The sequence below is a fragment of the Oratosquilla oratoria genome, chromosome 3 (assembly GCF_046742065.1).
Source record: "Oratosquilla oratoria isolate Oo_2021 chromosome 3, ASM4674206v1, whole genome shotgun sequence".
Taxonomy (NCBI): Eukaryota; Metazoa; Arthropoda; class Malacostraca; order Stomatopoda; family Squillidae; genus Oratosquilla; species Oratosquilla oratoria.
The window spans coordinates 80903597-80921777 of record NC_134779.1 but is presented as its reverse complement, the minus strand read 5'-3'; the positions used below and the strand labels follow the sequence as shown (position 1 = coordinate 80921777).

The 18181-nt window shown below is 41.4% G+C and overlaps 2 protein-coding genes across 2 annotated transcripts in view; one reads left to right on the top strand and one right to left on the bottom strand.

The window, feature by feature from the left end:
- Window positions 1-18181, bottom strand: part of MsrA (methionine sulfoxide reductase A) — a 46096-nt gene that overhangs the window by 5738 nt on the left and 22177 nt on the right. The window contains 1 exon segment of the mRNA XM_076182960.1: window positions 11088-11224. Coding sequence (XP_076039075.1) covers window positions 11088-11224 — 137 coding nt within the window.
- Window positions 764-3464, top strand: LOC143024162 (tubulin alpha-8 chain-like). Its single transcript, XM_076182961.1, is given in 1 exon segment — window positions 764-3464. A coding segment is annotated over 1 exon segment (570 nt). The 5' UTR covers window positions 764-827; the 3' UTR covers window positions 1398-3464.

The following is an 18181-nucleotide window of genomic DNA, read 5'->3' as shown; positions in this document are numbered from 1 at the left end:
CTATTTTGTAACCAATCTGTGAAAGCTCGCTTCTTCTCTTCTACAACCTTCTTTGTTTCCTCATCCCACCATTCACTACCCTTCCTTCTAATTCCTCCTGTCCTTCTTGTTCCACACACCATCCTTGCACACTTTGTGACTCCCTCCTTGAACCATTCCCATTCCTCCTCCATACCTAGCTCTACTCTGTCCTTCACTCCCTCCCACTCCTCCTTCAGCTTCTTCTTGTACTCCTTCTCCTTTTCCTTTAAAGAGTTCACCCTAAGCATCTCCCTACCTTTTGTCCCTTTCCTCTTTCTCCATCTATCCTCCACTCTCAACTTACCTTCCACCAAAAAATGATCTGATATTCCTCCACCCTGTCCCCTTAGCATAAGAACATAAGAAATAATCCTATTTACCACTACATAATCCATTAACACTCTATCTACCACCCTCTCCCATGTGTACTTATGCTTGACTTTCTTTCGAAACACTGTATTTGCTATCAACTCTCTTTCTATACACATTTCCACCATCAACTCTCCACTACGATTCTTTCCTGGAACTCCACATTTCCCAACCACTCCATCAACTGGACCATTTCCTACTCTAGCATTAAGGTCTCCCAATACTATTACATTGACATTTCTCCCTAAATCCTCTATGCACTCATTTAAATCTATCCAAAAGGCCTCCCTTTCTTCTACACTCTTCTCACTGCCAGGCCCATATGCACTTACAAAGACCCACATCTCCTTTCCCAGTTTCACCTTCATCCACATTATCCTTGAGGAAACCTCCTTCCACTCCACTACACGTTTACCTATCTCTTCACCTCACTTCTTATGGAACGTCTGTCTGTGGACTACGGCAAGAAGAGCAAACTAGAATTTGCCATCTATCCTGCACCCCAGGTTTCTACTGCAGTAGTTGAACCCTACAACTCCATCCTGACCACCCACACAACCCTAAAACACTTAGACTGTGCCTTCATGGTTGACAACGAAGCAATTTACGATATCTGCCGCAGGAACCTAGATATCGAGAGGCCCACATGCACCAACTTGAACAGGCTCATTGGTCAAATAGTCTCCTCCATCACTGCCTCCCTGAGATTCGATTGTGCTCTGAATGCTGACCTCACTGAGTTCCAGACCAACTTGGTGCCTTACCCCTGAATCCACTTCCCTCTAGTCACGTATGCTCCAGTAATTTCTGCTGAAAAGGCCCATCATGAACAACTTTCTGTCTCCGAAATAACCAACGATTGTTTCGAGCCTGCCAATCAGATGGTTAAGTGTGACCCCCGTCATGGCAAGTACATGGCCTGCTGTCTCCTGTACAGAGGTGACGTTGTGCCGAAGGATGTCAATGCTGCCATTGCTACAATAAAATACATGAACAAAAAACACTAAATTGGCAAACCTTTGTTCAACATTATCACAAAACCAAAAAAAAAAAAAATTGTACAAGACACTCAACAGCATTATATTATCCAACAGTAACACACTACACTTTCATGCAGCAATCACCACAAGTCACCCTACCATCAAGCAGAGAAGAAGCAAGCATTCTCATAAATCACTTTGCACTGACAAGCCATCTCATCCCTCACCCTGACAACCAACACACCATCCAATGTAGGAAATTCTCCACACACCCTTCATAGACAACCAGATGAAGCATATAATCTATAACCCCAAGCATTCATCCACTTATGGTCCAAACAATACAAGTAACATCCACCAAAACACCTCGGACCACATGGTATACATGAACTCACTAATATTGCAAACTACAACTATTCACACAACATAACATAAGAATGAAAGAGACTGCAAGAGACCATAAGGCCTACACTATATAGTTTCATGTCTATTACCACCTTTCATCACCATCCATAAAGTTGTCTAATCATTTCTTAAAACAACCAATAGTTTCAGTGCTTACTACATGGTTACTAAGTCTATTCTGTTAGTTGATTACCCTATTAGTAAACCAATTCTTGCCTATTTCCTTAAATCTAAAATGTCCGATTTAAATCCATTACTGCAAGTCCTGCCCTGTTGTCTTAATATGATGACCTTGTTTGAATCACCCTTGTTAAAGCATTTGATCCACTTGAAAACCTCTATTTGATCACCATGCACTCTGCATCTTTCCACAGAGTGCAAGTTAAGGTGCCCAAGCCTCTTTTTGTAAGGTAAATTTCTGAGCCCATGTATCATTTTGATCATTCTCCTCTGTACTGATTCTAGATTCTAGTGAACTGATGACCATTCTATGACAATGAGACCAAAACTGTACCACATTGTCAAGGATGCTAGTTTTATAATTACGCACTTCTATTTATAACCATCCTAGCATTGAAACTTAATGTTCTGTTAGCTTTATTCCTGGCACTAATGCACTGTTTCCTGGATTTAAGGTCAGGACTCACTAGAACTCCCAAGTCTTTCTCACTCAGTTTTCTCTAAAAAAATGTGTTATCTAAACTATATCTGTTTTTGGTGTTGTGTAGCCCTATGTTTAACACACTGCACTTTGAGATATTGAAGTCCATTTGCCAAAAAAGACCATGTGAACAATTTGTTAAGATCATCCTGAATAATCTTGGCATTGTCTCCTGACATAATTAGGACCCTTATTTCAGTGTCATCTGCAAACTTACTAACATCACTATTAGTCCCATTGTCCAAGTTGTTTAGGTACATAATGAACAATAAGGGATCCAAAACTGCCCTGGAGAACTTCACTAGAAACACTCCCCTATTTGAATTTTACACCATTTATGATGACCCGCTGTTTTGTCACTGATCCAAGCTCTAATCCATTCTAACACTTTTCTTCCTATGCCATGAGCTTTGATATTTTTTAGTAGTCTCAGGTGGGGCACTTTGTCAAATGTTTTGCTAAAGTCAAGGTAAATAACAACACCATGCCCAACATCTGGAAGGATGAGAAAATCATCACAAACCCTAAACATAACAAACCCAACAGTTCCAGCATCAAACCACCCAATCACACTTCTCTGCACCCCCTCCCTCATAGAAAGCCTAATACTACAATCTGTTACACCACATATCCCCCTTGCCAAATCACAACACTGTTTTAGACCACTACACTCCACACTCTTCTGATTTATTTCACACACAGAGTTTTTGACAGCATCAAATCAAATAGACCTCCACTTATAACATTAGAAATTAGTAAAGCTTTTCATGCCATCCCCCAACATAATTTCACAAGCAAAATATATGACAACAAAACTGGCACCAACTCTTTCCAAAATGACATATGAACAAAGACTGTCCAAATTAGAATGACCAACTCTGGAACAAAGAAGGGAAAGAGGAGACTTACTACCTATAGAATTATGAAGGGAATGGAAATCTTAGATAAGAATGACTTATTGAAAAGGGACAATGGAAAAACAAGAGGACACGGAGAGAGAGGGGAGAAAAAAAAAAAAAAAAAAAAAAAAAGAGCTTCCCACATAGTGATAGATACTTGGAACAAATTAGACAAAGAAACAGTGTGTGCAAACACTATTCAAGATTTTAAGAAAAAACTTGATGCTGAGAGATACAAAGACGGGTCACCACGAGCATAGCTCCCTTCCTGTATGATACTAGATATGCACAATAACACCAAAAGATGGTTGGCCAATTACTTGCAGGAAGATATGCCTATGTTATATAATGGCCAATCATCACACACCAGAAACTTCAGGAATGGAGTACCTCAAGGCTCCATCCTATCCCCCACACTTGTTAATCTAAACATGCACAATGTAACCACACCCCACATGCCAGAAACACAAATCTCTTCTCATGCAGATGACATAACAATTACATGCACATATTGTCATGTGGACATAGCCACAAATACTAAAACCATACCTTAAAACACTGAACACCTGGTTCACTACAATCAATAGCCCCAACCAAATCCACAACCACACTTCTCACCAACTGGACAGTAGAACACAGATATATACCATGCCTCTTCATCAACACCACCATATCACACTCACACAAGATTCTTGGCATAACATATGATACACCCATGTCATTCAACCAACACATCACAAATATAAAGGCAAAATGCACAACTAGACTTAATGCACTTAAATCATTTACAGGTACAGCATTTGGACACAACAAAGAAACTACCATAACAGTATTCAAACCAGGGTTGCGGAGTCGGAGTCGGAGAGAGTCGGAGGTTTTAGCTGGGAGTCGGATTTGTAAGAGTACTAGGAGTCGGAGTCGGAGTCGGAATTTGTTTATCAGACTCCGACTCCTTAAGTCCAATAGCTGTAAAATACTGTCTATAGATGTGCACTGTGAAATAATTTGTTGCTATTGTGCGAATAGAAAGCAGTAGGTCCCATCATTCCAAGTTAAAAAAATCTAAAAAAAATTTGATATGTTTTGTGTTGAGAAAATTTAATAACCATCCAGTATAGAATAGTTTTATAACTAGTTACAGGATATATACCATTTATAGAAGTTTCCAGAATGTAGTTTGTATTAATGTTTCATTCATTCTATACTATGGGAGTTATAGCCAGTGGAATGTATTTCTATTTTTAATAAATATTCAATAAATATAATTATTAATTCAAATTCCTGAATAATTTGTCAACTGTCAAGTGACAGAGATGATTTTTATCTTTAAATAATTTAAACTAGCTACTTTACCTTTGTTGACAGTCTAATTAATTCAAATTATGTTAACATCTAGAACTCCATCATGTACACATGTACATGACAGTGTAGACAATAGTAAATATCCACTACGTATGCACTATGCACGTACGTCTTCATGTAAGTAAAGTCAATGGAAGTGTTTTTGTGTGGTTTACTGTTTTGTAGGGGCTATGTCATACTGGGATAATGCCCTGAGATAAACTTTGACCAGTCTCAGAGACCAGATAGGAATGACATTAGAGCATATGTCACAGCATTTGGTGATGACTGAAAAGGGGAGGAACAACAGCAGCTATGAACAGTGTTCACAGGGGAAGGTTGTCTCTCTTTCCTGAACTGATTCCTGGTTTTTATGATAACATGGTGAAATCAATTCTGCATTAAGTATTAGGTAGGCATCCTCCATTAACCTTTCCTCATCATGATTTGTCACATTTTTTCCTAATATTGTGATAGAAGGTTTATGAGAATGGACAAATGAAATAACAGATGATTTTTTTTTTGGTGGGGAGGGGAGGGGCACAAAGGAAAAAGAAAATATATAGCTTGAAGTGGCAACTCTGCCATGACAGATTTGAAAGTGCTCATAAGCTGGTAGATGATCATGAGCATAAATAATACTATTATATATTTAATATATATATAAAGCTGGGTGAGTGTATATGTGAGTATATTTATCATACAAGTGAATGTTTCACGTAAAAAATAATATACATGAAAAATATTTATAAAATGCTTGCTGAATAGGTGTGGGAGGCTGGTATATGGATCTGCAGAATAGATTTCCACATAGGGGTCAAGGAGTTAAGGAGTTGGAGTTGGGAGTCGGAGGAATCAAAGGAGTCGGAGTCGACATCCTAGGAATTCTAGGAATTGGAGTCGGAGTCGGACCTTATACCATCCGACTTCACAACCCTGATTCAAACAATATATACACCCGTCTGGGGTATTGGCTGCTTGTTATTGTGGCAAAGTAGCATGCAGTCGATACTTTAGGGTCTATATGGGGCGCCCCTACGGACCAGAGCCACACATCATTTTGTCTATGATAGAAGAAATTCTGTTCATAGAGAAATGATGACACTTTTATACTACGACTGTCCCTCCGTTATGCTGTCCTGTACCATTTCTCTGAGTATTCTCTTTCTGATTGGGGGAATTCCCTGTGGTGGGGGAAAAGAATACTGCCACCAAGTTTTCCCACTTGGATCGTAAGAGGCGAGAAGAAAGGGACGGGGAGAGGGACTAGGCATCCTTCTCCCTGTAGCCCCACGGGGCACACATCCTAAAGACAAAAGTGAAGGCATAAGGGGTGCTGGCGGGCCTCAGGCCAGCACCCTAAGGTTTGGGTCTTTTAATGTGCGTGGATGTGGTACAGATGAGAGTAAAAGGGAAGAGATAGGTAGTATGTTTGTGAGAAGAAAGTTGGATGTGTTGGCTTTGAGTGAAACTAAGTTGAAAGGGAAGGGTGAGTGTATGTTTGGGAGTGTAAGTGGGAGGTTATCAGGAGTGAAGAGAGGGCGAGGGAGGGAAGGGGTGGCTATTCTTGTAAGTGAGGAGATAGGTAAAGGGGTAGTGGAGTGGAAGGAGGTTTCCTCAAGGATAATGTGGATGAAGGTGAAACTGGGAAAGGAGATGTGGGTCTTTGTAAGTGCATATGGGCCGGGCAGTGAGAAGAGCATGGAAGAAAGGGAGGCCTTTTGGATAGATTTAAATGAGTGCATAGAGGGTTTAGGAAGAAATGTCAATGTAATAGTACTGGGAGACCTTAATGCTAGAGTGGGAAATGGTCCAATCGATGGAGTGGTTGGGAAGTGTGGAGTTCCAGGAAAGAATCGTAGTGGAGAGTTGATGGTGGAAATGTGTCTAGAAAGAGAGTTGATGATAGCAAATACAGTGTTTCGGAAGAAAGTCAAGCATAAGTACACATGGGAGAGGGTGGTGGAGGGAAGGGTGGTAGATAGAGCGCTAATGGATTATGTAGTGGTAAATAGGATTATGATAGGAAGAGTTAAGGATGTACATGTGCTAAGGGGAGAAGGTGGGGGAATATCAGATCATTTTTTGGTGGAAGGTAAGTTGAGAGTGGAGGATAGATGGAGAAGGAGGAAAGGGACAAAAGGTAGGGAGGTTCTTAGAGTGAACTCCTTGAATGAAAAGGAAAAGGAGAAGGAGTACGAAAAGAAGCTGAAGGAGGAGTGGGAGGGAGTAAAGGATGGAGCAGAGATGGGTGTGGAGGAGGAATGGGGATGGTTCAAGGAGGGAGTCTTAAAGTGTGCAAGGATGGTGTGTGGAACAAGAAGGACAGGGGGAAATAGAAGAAAGGGTAGTGAATGGTGGGATGAGGAAACAAAGAAGGTTGTAGAAGAGAAGAAGCGAGCATTCACAGATTGGTTACAAAAGAGGACAGGGGAGTCATATGAGACGTACAAAGAAAAGAAAAGAGAAGTAAAGCAAAAGGTAAAGGAGGCAAAGAGGAGAGCAGATGTGAAATGGGGTAGGAGTATGACAGAAAATTTTGAAAGTAATAAAAAGATGTTTTGGAAAGAAATTAAGAGAGGAAGAGGAGGCGAATCAAGTGGGGAAGAAAAGGTAAAAGGTACAGATGGAGAGTTGATAATGGAAGAGATGGCAGTGAGGGGAAGATGGGCAGAATATTTTAGGGAGTTGCTAAATGTGAAGGAGGATAGGGAAGGAAAGATAGCTGCAGTGGGAAATACGAAGAAAATGAGAGTGATGAGTGAGGAGAACGGAGGAGAAATAAGGAAGGATGAGGTGAAGGCAGTTGTAAAGATGATGAAAGCAGGTAAGGCACCTGGTCTGGATGGATGTCATGCAGAATGTCTGAAAAAGGGAGCTTCAGTGATGGTGGACTGGTTGGTGAGATTATTTAATGTTTGCTGGAGAGAGGGTAAAGTACCGGAGGACTGGAGTAGTGCCTGTATAGTTCCTCTTTACAAGGGAAAAGGGGACAAGTGTGAATGTAGTAATTTCAGAGGGATTAGCCTGTTGAGTGTAGTAGGGAAGGCTTATGGGAGAATCTTAATTGAGAGGATTAGGAGAGGAACAGAAGGAGTAATTGGTGAGGAACAGTGTGGATTTAGGACGGGTAGAGGTTGTGTAGATCAGATCTTTGTGGTAAGACAGATATGTGAGAAAGCTATAGGAAAGGGGAAGGATGTTTTTTGGGCTTTTATGGATCTGGAAAAGGCTTATGATAGGGTAGACAGAAAGGCACTGTGGGAGGTTATGCAGATTTATGGGATAGGAGGAAAGCTTTTGGGAGCTGTCAAGAGTTTTTATGTGAGTAGTAGAGCATGTGTTAGGATTGGAAATGGAGAGAGTGAGTGGTTTGAAGTAAAGGTGGGACTTCGTCAAGGATGCGTTATGTCGCCCTGGCTGTTCAACTTATACATGGATGGGGTGGTGCGAGAGGTGAATGCTAGGGTAGTGAGTCAGGGATTGGAGATGGTTAAAGAAAATGGAGAAAAGTGGGAGGTGAGCCAGCTGTTGTTTGCGGACGACACTGCGCTTGTGGCAGGGTCAGAGGAGGGATTGAGGAAGCTGGTGGCAGAGTTTGGGAGAGTATGTGATAGAAGAAAGCTAAAGATAAATGTGGGTAAAAGTAAGGTGATGAGATGTACAAGGGGTGAAAGTGGCAGTAGACTGGAAGTGAACATTAAGGGAGAGCGACTGGAGGAAGTGGATAGTTTTAGATACTTGGGTGCAAGTGTAGCAGGAAAAGGTGGAGTGAAGGTGGAGGTAGAATGTAGATTGAGAGAAGCGAGTAAATGCCTTGGTGGTTTAAAGAGTGTAATGAGAAATAGATATTTGGGAATGGATGCGAAGAGGAGACTGTATGAAGGAGTGATTGTGCCAACAGCACTGTATGGGGCAGAAACGTGGAATATAAGAGAAGAAGAGAGAAGGAGTTTGAATGTGTTTGAGATGAGGTGTCTGAGAAGTATGGTGGGGGTTACTAGGCTAGATAGAGTGAGAAATGAGGAGGTGAGGAGGAGAACAGGGGTGAAAAAGGATTTGGGAGAGAGGGTTGATGAAAGAATATTAGGATGGTTTGGACACATGGAAAGAATGAGTGAAGAAAGACTAGTAAAAGAGGTATGGAAGGCAGATGTGGAGGGAGTGAACATGAGGGGACGTCCTAGGATGAGGTGGATGGATGGGGTGAAGGGGGCTTTGGGGAAGAGGGGAATGTCTGTTGAGGAAGGAAGGGAGAGGACGGAAGACAGAGGTGAGTGGAGAATGGTTGTATATGGATGATGTTGTGACTGCATGAGGAGGAATAGGCGGGGGGGTGGGGGTGGGGTAGTATGTGTGAGTAAATTTTGACGCAGCCCGAAGGGATTTCTCCCCGTCCTCTCCTTATATGCAAAGGGGGACGGAGAGGGGGGGTCGCCGATTAAATGAAGCGGCCTTGCTGTGGATGTACTGTGTCTTGCGACACTGCTTCTGACCCAGGGCGGTGGGCAGGGTGCAGGGATGACCCGTCATCCAGGAGGTGCTCAGATGAGAGGAAGGGTGGGAGGGGTGTGGAGTGTATTTAGGGATGAAATGGGTGGGAGTGTTTTTATGCCTTTCCTTTTTGTGGCTACCTCCCTTGGAAGGGGGAAAAAGCCTTGGTATATGTATGTATGTATGTTAAATTATGTGAGCCCCGCATGGCCCCTACCCTCACTGAGACACACCACAACACCCAGCAGAAATATACAAAACAAAGCCATAAAGATAATTACAGGCTGTATACATACAACACCTACAGACCATCTACACCATGAAACAAAATTCATCAAAGTCAAGAATCACCTTCACATGAGGGACACACAAGCACATGCTGCAGCCTCCACAAACATAAACCACATAGCAGAACATCCACACATGCCAAGAAACATCAAAACAACACCCAAATACCTTATCACACACAATTACCCACTTCTCTTACTCCACAACCACCAGACACCAGCCTCCAGAAGCATATATCACTCATTGCTCCATTAACAGACTAAAAGACCCCCTGACATTCCTTCCCTCTGAATCCTCTCTCCCCCAAGAGAACAGAATCCACCTAGCCAGACTGTGGTGTGGACACCCTCCAGCCCTTCTGAATTACCAGAGGCAGATGGATGAATGCATTGGGGATATCTGTCCAGGAAGTAACACTTCACCCCATACTATTCAACACATTACAGAAGATTGCACTGTACACAATTATGTATGCTAACACCACAATACACAACTCCACCTTGAGCAATTCTAAGCTACCAGAAGAGGCTGGATGACCGCATTGTGAACAGCTGCCCAGGATGTAACACTTCACCCCATACCATACAACACATAATGGAAGACTGCATTATACACAATCATGCACGCAAACAACACAACATACACTCTATAAAGGATTTGTGGGAAAACCCAGTTTCGGCTGTAGCATTCCTTGGGAAGACGGGACTGCTCGGACAGACAGTCTAGGGAACGACGACAACAACAACAACAACTCCACCTTGTGGATCTGGTTCACCACTTTGCATGCTGGTCCCAAGCCCAGATAAAGGAGGAGGGTTGGGACGACAGGTTCAGCAAGCCACTTGTGTTTTATATATATATATATATATATATATATATATATATATATATATATATATATATATATAGAGAGAGAGAGAGAGAGAGAGAGAGAGAGATAGATATAGAGAGAGAGAAATTCTCCTTACTGGCTCCTCCTACCATAGTTCTCACACTTCATCTTGTGCACATTTAAACTTCTTTCTGCCACTCTTAAATTCCAAGTCTCCATCCCATACAATGTTGTAAATAAATACAAATTTTAAAATAAGAAAATATGCTGATATAAATTAATTAGGCCTGTCAGAGAAGGAACCTTTCATTTTGAATAAGAGGGCAAAAAATACAACTCCATATGATGAACAAATAAAAAATAAACTATTATCTATTCTATTATTCTCGCTACCATCAGGCTATTCTCCCCTTGGTAGCAGAGGTCACAAGATGCCTAAAAAGTCCACACACACAGGTTAACCTAAACTTATGATAACTATGCTACAGCAGCTAGATACTTCTGATGTACTACAAAAACTCCACATCAATCCCCCTTACAAGGGGGAAAGGACCTTTGGTATAAGTATGGATAAATAAAAACATCAAGGTCAAGATGATGGAATACCACCAACCGCCTCACCTGCAGTCAAACAGCATGATTTCATCAAGATCCCTTGGTTCAACTAATTTCATACATCCTTCTATAACCAATGTTACACTGCCAGTCTATCAGGAATGCTGAGTTTCCACCACCTGTATCTTTACTTTTTCCACTAATAATACAATACTGAGTAACAAATAAAAGCAAGAACTTACATCTCTGCCTCATAAAAATTTTCAGCAGGAACAATGGCAGTTGTTATGGGACGGTTCTTCTTTGCTTTCTCAAGCTTCATGGTGTCCTCAGCGAGTTGTTTCTGCTCCTCGTCATGGTAATAGATAACAGACATATACTGTGTGAAAATAAAAGGAATATAAGACATGGCTTTTGATGTGAGCCTTATTTCTCTGAACAATGAAGAGGGAGAGAGAGAGGAGGGTGGAGGGGAGTGGAATATATGGGAAATGAAATGGGTGGGAGTGATTTCTATGCCTTTCTCTTTTTGGCTACCCCCCCGTGTAAGGGGGAGAAGGCCTTTGGTATATGTATGTATGTATATGTATATATATATATATATATATATATATATATATATATACATACATACATACATATACCAAGGCTTTTTCCCCCTTACAAGGGAGGTAGCCAAAATGGAAAAGGCATAAAATCATTCCCACCCATTCCATCCCTGAATACACTCCACACCCCTCCACCCTCCCTCCCATCTTAGCACCTCCTGGATGACGGGTCATCCCTGCACCTTGTCCACTGCCCTATATATAATATTCTCTTCCAATATTACTATATTAAAAAAAAAAAAAAAGTGGGGGGGGGTAACAAAGTAGCATAGTAAGGAAGATAAATATTACAATATATATCTATCTTAACCTCTTCAATACAAATCAAATTCTCGTGCACAGCATCGGATGCCTAATGTACGATGCATCACACTACTTGCATTATAAAATATAAAGTCATTAATGTATTACTCATTCTCTCTTTCACTCTGAGTAATAATAAACACTGAAAACATGATCAAACCAGTTTACATAATTCGGGGATTACTTAGCTACAACTACAAAATATATATAATCAAGACACTAATGCCAGCATCATCATATCCACATGATACCTACAAAGGCGTCATCATATGGAAAAGGTTAACAGTTAAAACAACAGGCAATGAGCAAGGGTGAATGTGCGAGAGACGGGGTGGGGGGGTAGAAAGATGAATAAATTGAAAGCAAGAGGTACAGGAAGAGGGTGAAACACACATACACAGTTACAGAAGAGACCTATGAAAAAAAGCTTCCCACATAGAGTGATTGATGTCTGGAACAAACTGAACAGAGAAACAGTGAATGCCAGAACTATACACAGTTTTAAGAACAAACTGGATGTGGAGGGATACAAAAAAGGGTCACTATGAGCATAGCTCTTGTCCCGTAAAATACAACTAGGTAAATACACACACACACACACACACTATTCACGATTTTAAGAATAAACTTGATGCTGAAAGATACAAAGACGGGTCACCACGAGCATAGCTCCCTTCCTGTATAATACAACTAGATAAATACACACACACACACACATATATATATATACATATAAATATATATATATATATATATATATATATATATATACATATAAATATATATATATATATATATATATATATGTATATACCGTATTTTTCGGACCATAAGGTGCGGGCAAAATCCTTAAAATCGGCCAAAATTGGGTGGTGCGCCTTATGTGTGGCTTCATTGCAAAAAGAATGCCTCGGACAGTGACGTACTATTTTCATACGTTTCCTAGCTAGCCTGCCGACGGCGACAGTGCATAGGCCTAGCAAAAGTTACGACCAAGTTATAACCAAGATGCATGTATCTTGACAAGAAAATTGCGAAAACTTCGACAGTTTTCGAGTCCATGCCACTGCATTCATTAACGCTATCATGGCTATGACATGATAGCGTCTACAACAAAGACAGCCATTTTACATTGGTCTAGTCTCGCTCCACTCCGACTGTAGTCATTTGGGTATTTTTTAAGTTTCGACCATGGGCGCAATATAGCAATAGAAAATTAATTATTAATTTTGTAAATCAAAATTTATCAACGTAATATGCAATTTTGTGGGCGGAAATGAAAAAAAAAATACCTTGCTACAACTTGTACAAGCAAATATGCTAATCAATGAAGTCGGTAGCATAGGAACTGTATACTCCGCAAGCTGAGAGAGTGGTTGAAAAGCCCGCCAACGTCTCTCACGACGACGACAACGAGGACGAGCCGGATGACATTTAATTTGCAGGTAACGATTTATTAAACACAGGTTAGGTTAGACGTCGGCATCTATCATAACAAACATGGCGTACCATTCGTCCGACAAGACTTCGTTACTTACGAAATCTGTTTTAGTAACTTTTTTTGTTTTTTATTTCCGCCCACAAAATTGCATATTACGTTGATACATTACAATTTACAAAATTAATAATTAATTTTCTATTGCTATATTGCGCCCATGGTCGAAACTAAAAATTTACCTTCATTTGTAATCTTGTGTTTTTAAGTGAATAGAGAATTCCGGGAATAAAACTGCTAATGCTGGTTTTATTCCCTACAATTCCCGTAACGTGTTTATGTTGTTTTTTAGGGGTATTGGTAGGGCAGACCATCCATGGAGGTGGTCTGATTTCACTGACCAAAATAGAAAAATATATCATTTATTTTTGTAATTTTGCTAAATCCCAAACGATTTTTCTCATTCGACAACGAAAATTATCACTTCTGAATGCACTCACATAAGCATGATTATCCGATGACGAGACCAGCTGCGCCTTATGGTCAGGTGCGCCTTATGTAAGGACGGGGAATAGCAAATTACGGGTGCGCCTTATGGTACGAAGCGCCTTATGGTCCGAAAAATACGGTATATATATATATATATATACAGGTAAACGTCGACTTACGATGGCCGCGACTTACGATTGTTCGACTTTACGATGACGACGACGACGATATGATATATTTAACCCCTTCCATACGGTGCCGCACACGTAGGCGTCATGAGGAGCAAGTGGATTCGCGACGCTGCCATATCGGCGTCATGATTATATTTATTGTAGTCGCCCCTGTGTTTTTACATTCTCTCAAATGTGCCCTGAATCCCATTCTCTGTGGTTTTCAAAATTCGCGGGTGAAAGAGAGAACGATCGATATAAGCGGTGACTATATTTTATGATGCGAGTATTATTACGACACATCATACGGCTGGCATTGGCTGCTGCCCGCGAGATTTAAGTCCGTACTGAAAATATATATCATAGTGTTTGAATATGGTAAAAAGGATAAAAATAATTAAATAAACTACTGTACATGTTTAATAGGCTATATTCAGTATCTCTGGTGGTTAATATACAGGTAGGCTAGGTACAGTGACCACGGAACAGAGTGATACACAAATTGGGGATCGACTTACGATGAAATCGTCTTACGATGGATTTATCGAAACCTAATGCCATCGTAAGTCGACGTTTACCTGTATACAGGTAAACGTCGACTTACGATGGCATTAGGTTTCGATAGAGCCATCGTAAGACGATCTCATCGTAAGTCGATCCCCACTCTGTTCCGTGGTCACTGTACCTAGCCTACCTGTATATTAACCACCAGAGATACTGAATATAGCCTATTAAACATGTACAGTAGTTTATTTAATTATTTTTATCCTTTTTACCATATTCAAACACTATAATATGTATTTTCAGTACGGACCTTAAATCTCGCGGGCAGCAGCCAATGCCAGCCTTACGACGTGACGTAATAATACTCGCATCATAAAATATAGTCACCGCTTATATCGATCGTTCTCTCTTTCACCCGCGAATTTTGAAAACCACAGAGAATGGGATTTAGGGCACATTTGAGAGAATGTAAAAACACAGGGGCGACTACAATAAATATAATCAAGACGCCGATATGGCAGCGTCGCGAATCCACTTGCTCCTCATGACGCCTACGTGTGCGGCACCGTATGGAAGGGGTTAAATTATCATATCGTCGTCGTCGTCGTCGTCATCGTAAAGTCGAACAATCGTAAGTCGCGGCCATCGTAAGTCGACGTTTACCTGTATAGTGTTCAGGATAAAATTGATAATTTTTTTGTCATTTCAGAACCATTTGAAGGACTTAACGGCAGTAAAGTGCAATGGATAGCTGATTCTGTGTACTATTGGTGGGTGTGAGAGCTAGAGAGTATGGACAACTGGAAAGCACTGGGATATTGGAAGAGTGACCTGAATCATGATGATCCGCACCAGAATAAAGTTTAGAAATCTTAGCTGCAGCTCAGTGCTTCTTGAATACTGTGAAGGCCGTAAGATGTGAGCTGGAGAATTGTGATGGAGATGTGGAAGCAGTGGCTAGCAGAAAGGATCATAGCAGGTGTTCTGATTCTGTCTGGACAATGAAATTCTTCAAGAAGCTGGAGAGAGAAAAAAAAAAAAAAAAAAAAAAAAAAAAGGTGCACCAAGATCAAGGCAAGAAAATGTGGGCCTTGGTGAGAGAGCACTGAAACAAGGATCTTTACAAGGAGCTGAAAAAAAAAAAAAAATAAATAAATAAAAAAAAAGGTGCTCCAAGATCCAGGCAAGACAATGTGGGCCTTGGCGAGAGAGCACTGAAACAAGGATCTTTGCAAGGAGCTGCAAAAAAAAAGTGCACCAAGATCAGGCAAGACTGTGGGCCTTGGCGAGAGAGCACTGAAACAAGGATCTTTGCTACTCCTCATATAAGAGGCACAAGGCCCAAAAGAACTGCCCTGCAAAACCCAAGAAACCCCTTAACAATGTCAAACACCCAATTGAGCCAGGGATGCTCTGGTTCTTCTCAGACAAGAAGAACTTCTGCCAGGATCAGTTGTACAATGTGCAGAACAACAGGTTGCTAGCCTACAATCCACACAAGTCCTGCACTTCATGAAGACCAAGTTCCCTCAAACTGTGATGTTCTTTGGGTGCGTTTCCAGCAAAGGCCACATCATATCTTTGAGGAGGGACTCAGACTCACTTCAGATGGCTATATTGAGTTGTTGTCCACTGTTGTCAAGCACTGGGTGGAGAGGGTGGCTGCAGAAGACAATACATGTGGCAGCAGGACTCAGCTGCTTGTCACATCTCCAGGAAAACCCAGAAGTGGCTTTCTGTGAGCTTCTACAACTTCACCAGTCCCAACATCTAGCCCCCCCAACTTGCCTGATTGCAATTCCATAAACCACTATGTGTGGGGCGCAGTTGGAAAAGATATCAATCATGCCACCTCCAACACAAAGGATGAGGTGATTGTCAGGATCAAACTGGCATTCAGGCATCTCTTGAAGGACACCATGAAAGCCATGTGCTGCAGGTTCAGGTCCCACCTGGAGGCCATGGTAGAGGCTAATGGCGACTTCTTCTTTAAGTGAGCTGTATTTGGCAAAAGATCCTCTAAGAGATGCACTTTGAATTTTAAGAATACATAAATTTTAGGCAAAGATATGACATTTTTCTTTCCTTTCTGAAAAAGTGTCAAATTTATCCCAAACCACCCTGCACGCGCGCACGCACACACACACACAAAACAAAACACCATCATTTCATAATTACACTACCATCAGACAAGACCGGACTGACGGCAATGGCGGTGGACTCATCACCCTGATCCACCACTCCATCTGTTTTGTGGACACAAGTGCCACAACCAAAATTCTCCTCCCTACCACAGATAACACAACAGAAACCCAATCCATTCGTATCCGCACAGGCAACAATTCAACACTGACAATAGTTAACATGTACATTCCCCCCCAATCATCACCCAATGTTCTAAACACCTTCATTCCTCATATTAGCCTACTACCCTCAATCCCCAAACTGATCATGGGTGGTGACTCCAATGCCAAGTCGTCTGCCTGGTATGTCGACAACCCTGACACAGACAGAGGGCTTGATATACAGACTCAATTCGACTCATTGACTATCATGAACAACACGCATAATCATACACATATCCCATACCAAGCCCTCTACACTCCCTCCTCTCCTGATATCACCTTTTGCTCCCCCTGCCTAACCCCTACAACATCATGGAGAGTGGTCGGAGCCCTTGGCTCTGACCACCTTCCAATCATCATCACCACCAAAACAAGATGCACCCCAGCTGGCCACAGACACACTTACACCAATTACAAGAGAGCTAACTGGGAAGCCTTTACTGAAGAGACAGAACAACATTTTGAAACACTTAACAGTACACCAATCACAAACATAAACAATGCTGTGCATGCTTTTAATACAATCATACAAAACGCAGACAAGAGATACATCCCTAGAGGCAACAGAAAATCACACAACCCCAACTTCACACCAGAAATCCAAAGCCTCATCAGACAATGTGACACACTTAAACACGATACCCCCACACCTATCCCTCAAAACATAGCAGACCAAATACAAACACTAAACACTGTGATTGCCAATAAAATACATGAACAAAAAACACAAAATTGGCAAAACTTTATCAATACACTTGATCACAAAACAAACACCAGCAAATTGTACAAAACACTCAACAGCATTACACTATCCAACAGTAACACTACACGCTCTCATGCAGCAATAATCACATCAACAGATAATCTACCCTCAAACAGACAACAAGCAAACGCACTCATACGTCATTTTGCACAGACGAGCCATCTTACATCTCACCCTGACGACCGATGCACCATTCGACGTAAGAAAGACTTCCCCACAGACTCAGACTATACACCCTTCATAGACAGTCAGACAAAACTCATAATGCATAATCTCAAGCACTCATCTGCCTGTGGCCCTGATAACATAAGCAACATCCACCTAAAACACATTGGACCACAAGGTATACACGCACTCACAAACATTGCAAACTACAGCTATTCACACAACACTATACCCGACATCTGGAAGCATGGTAAAATAATCACCATTCCAAAACCGAACAAAGACCCAACAATCCCAACATCGCACCGCCCAATCACACTTCTCTGCACCCCCTCTAAAGTCATTGAACGCCTAATACTTAAACTTGTCACACCATATATTCCCCTTGCTGACTCACAACACGGTTTTAGGCCACTACACTCCACAAACACTCTTCTGACAAACCGCACACAAAGAATTTTAGATGGCATCAATTCAGATAGGCCCCACCAAAGAACACTTCTTATAACACTAGACATTAGTAAAGCTTTTGATGCTATCCCCCGCCACAACCT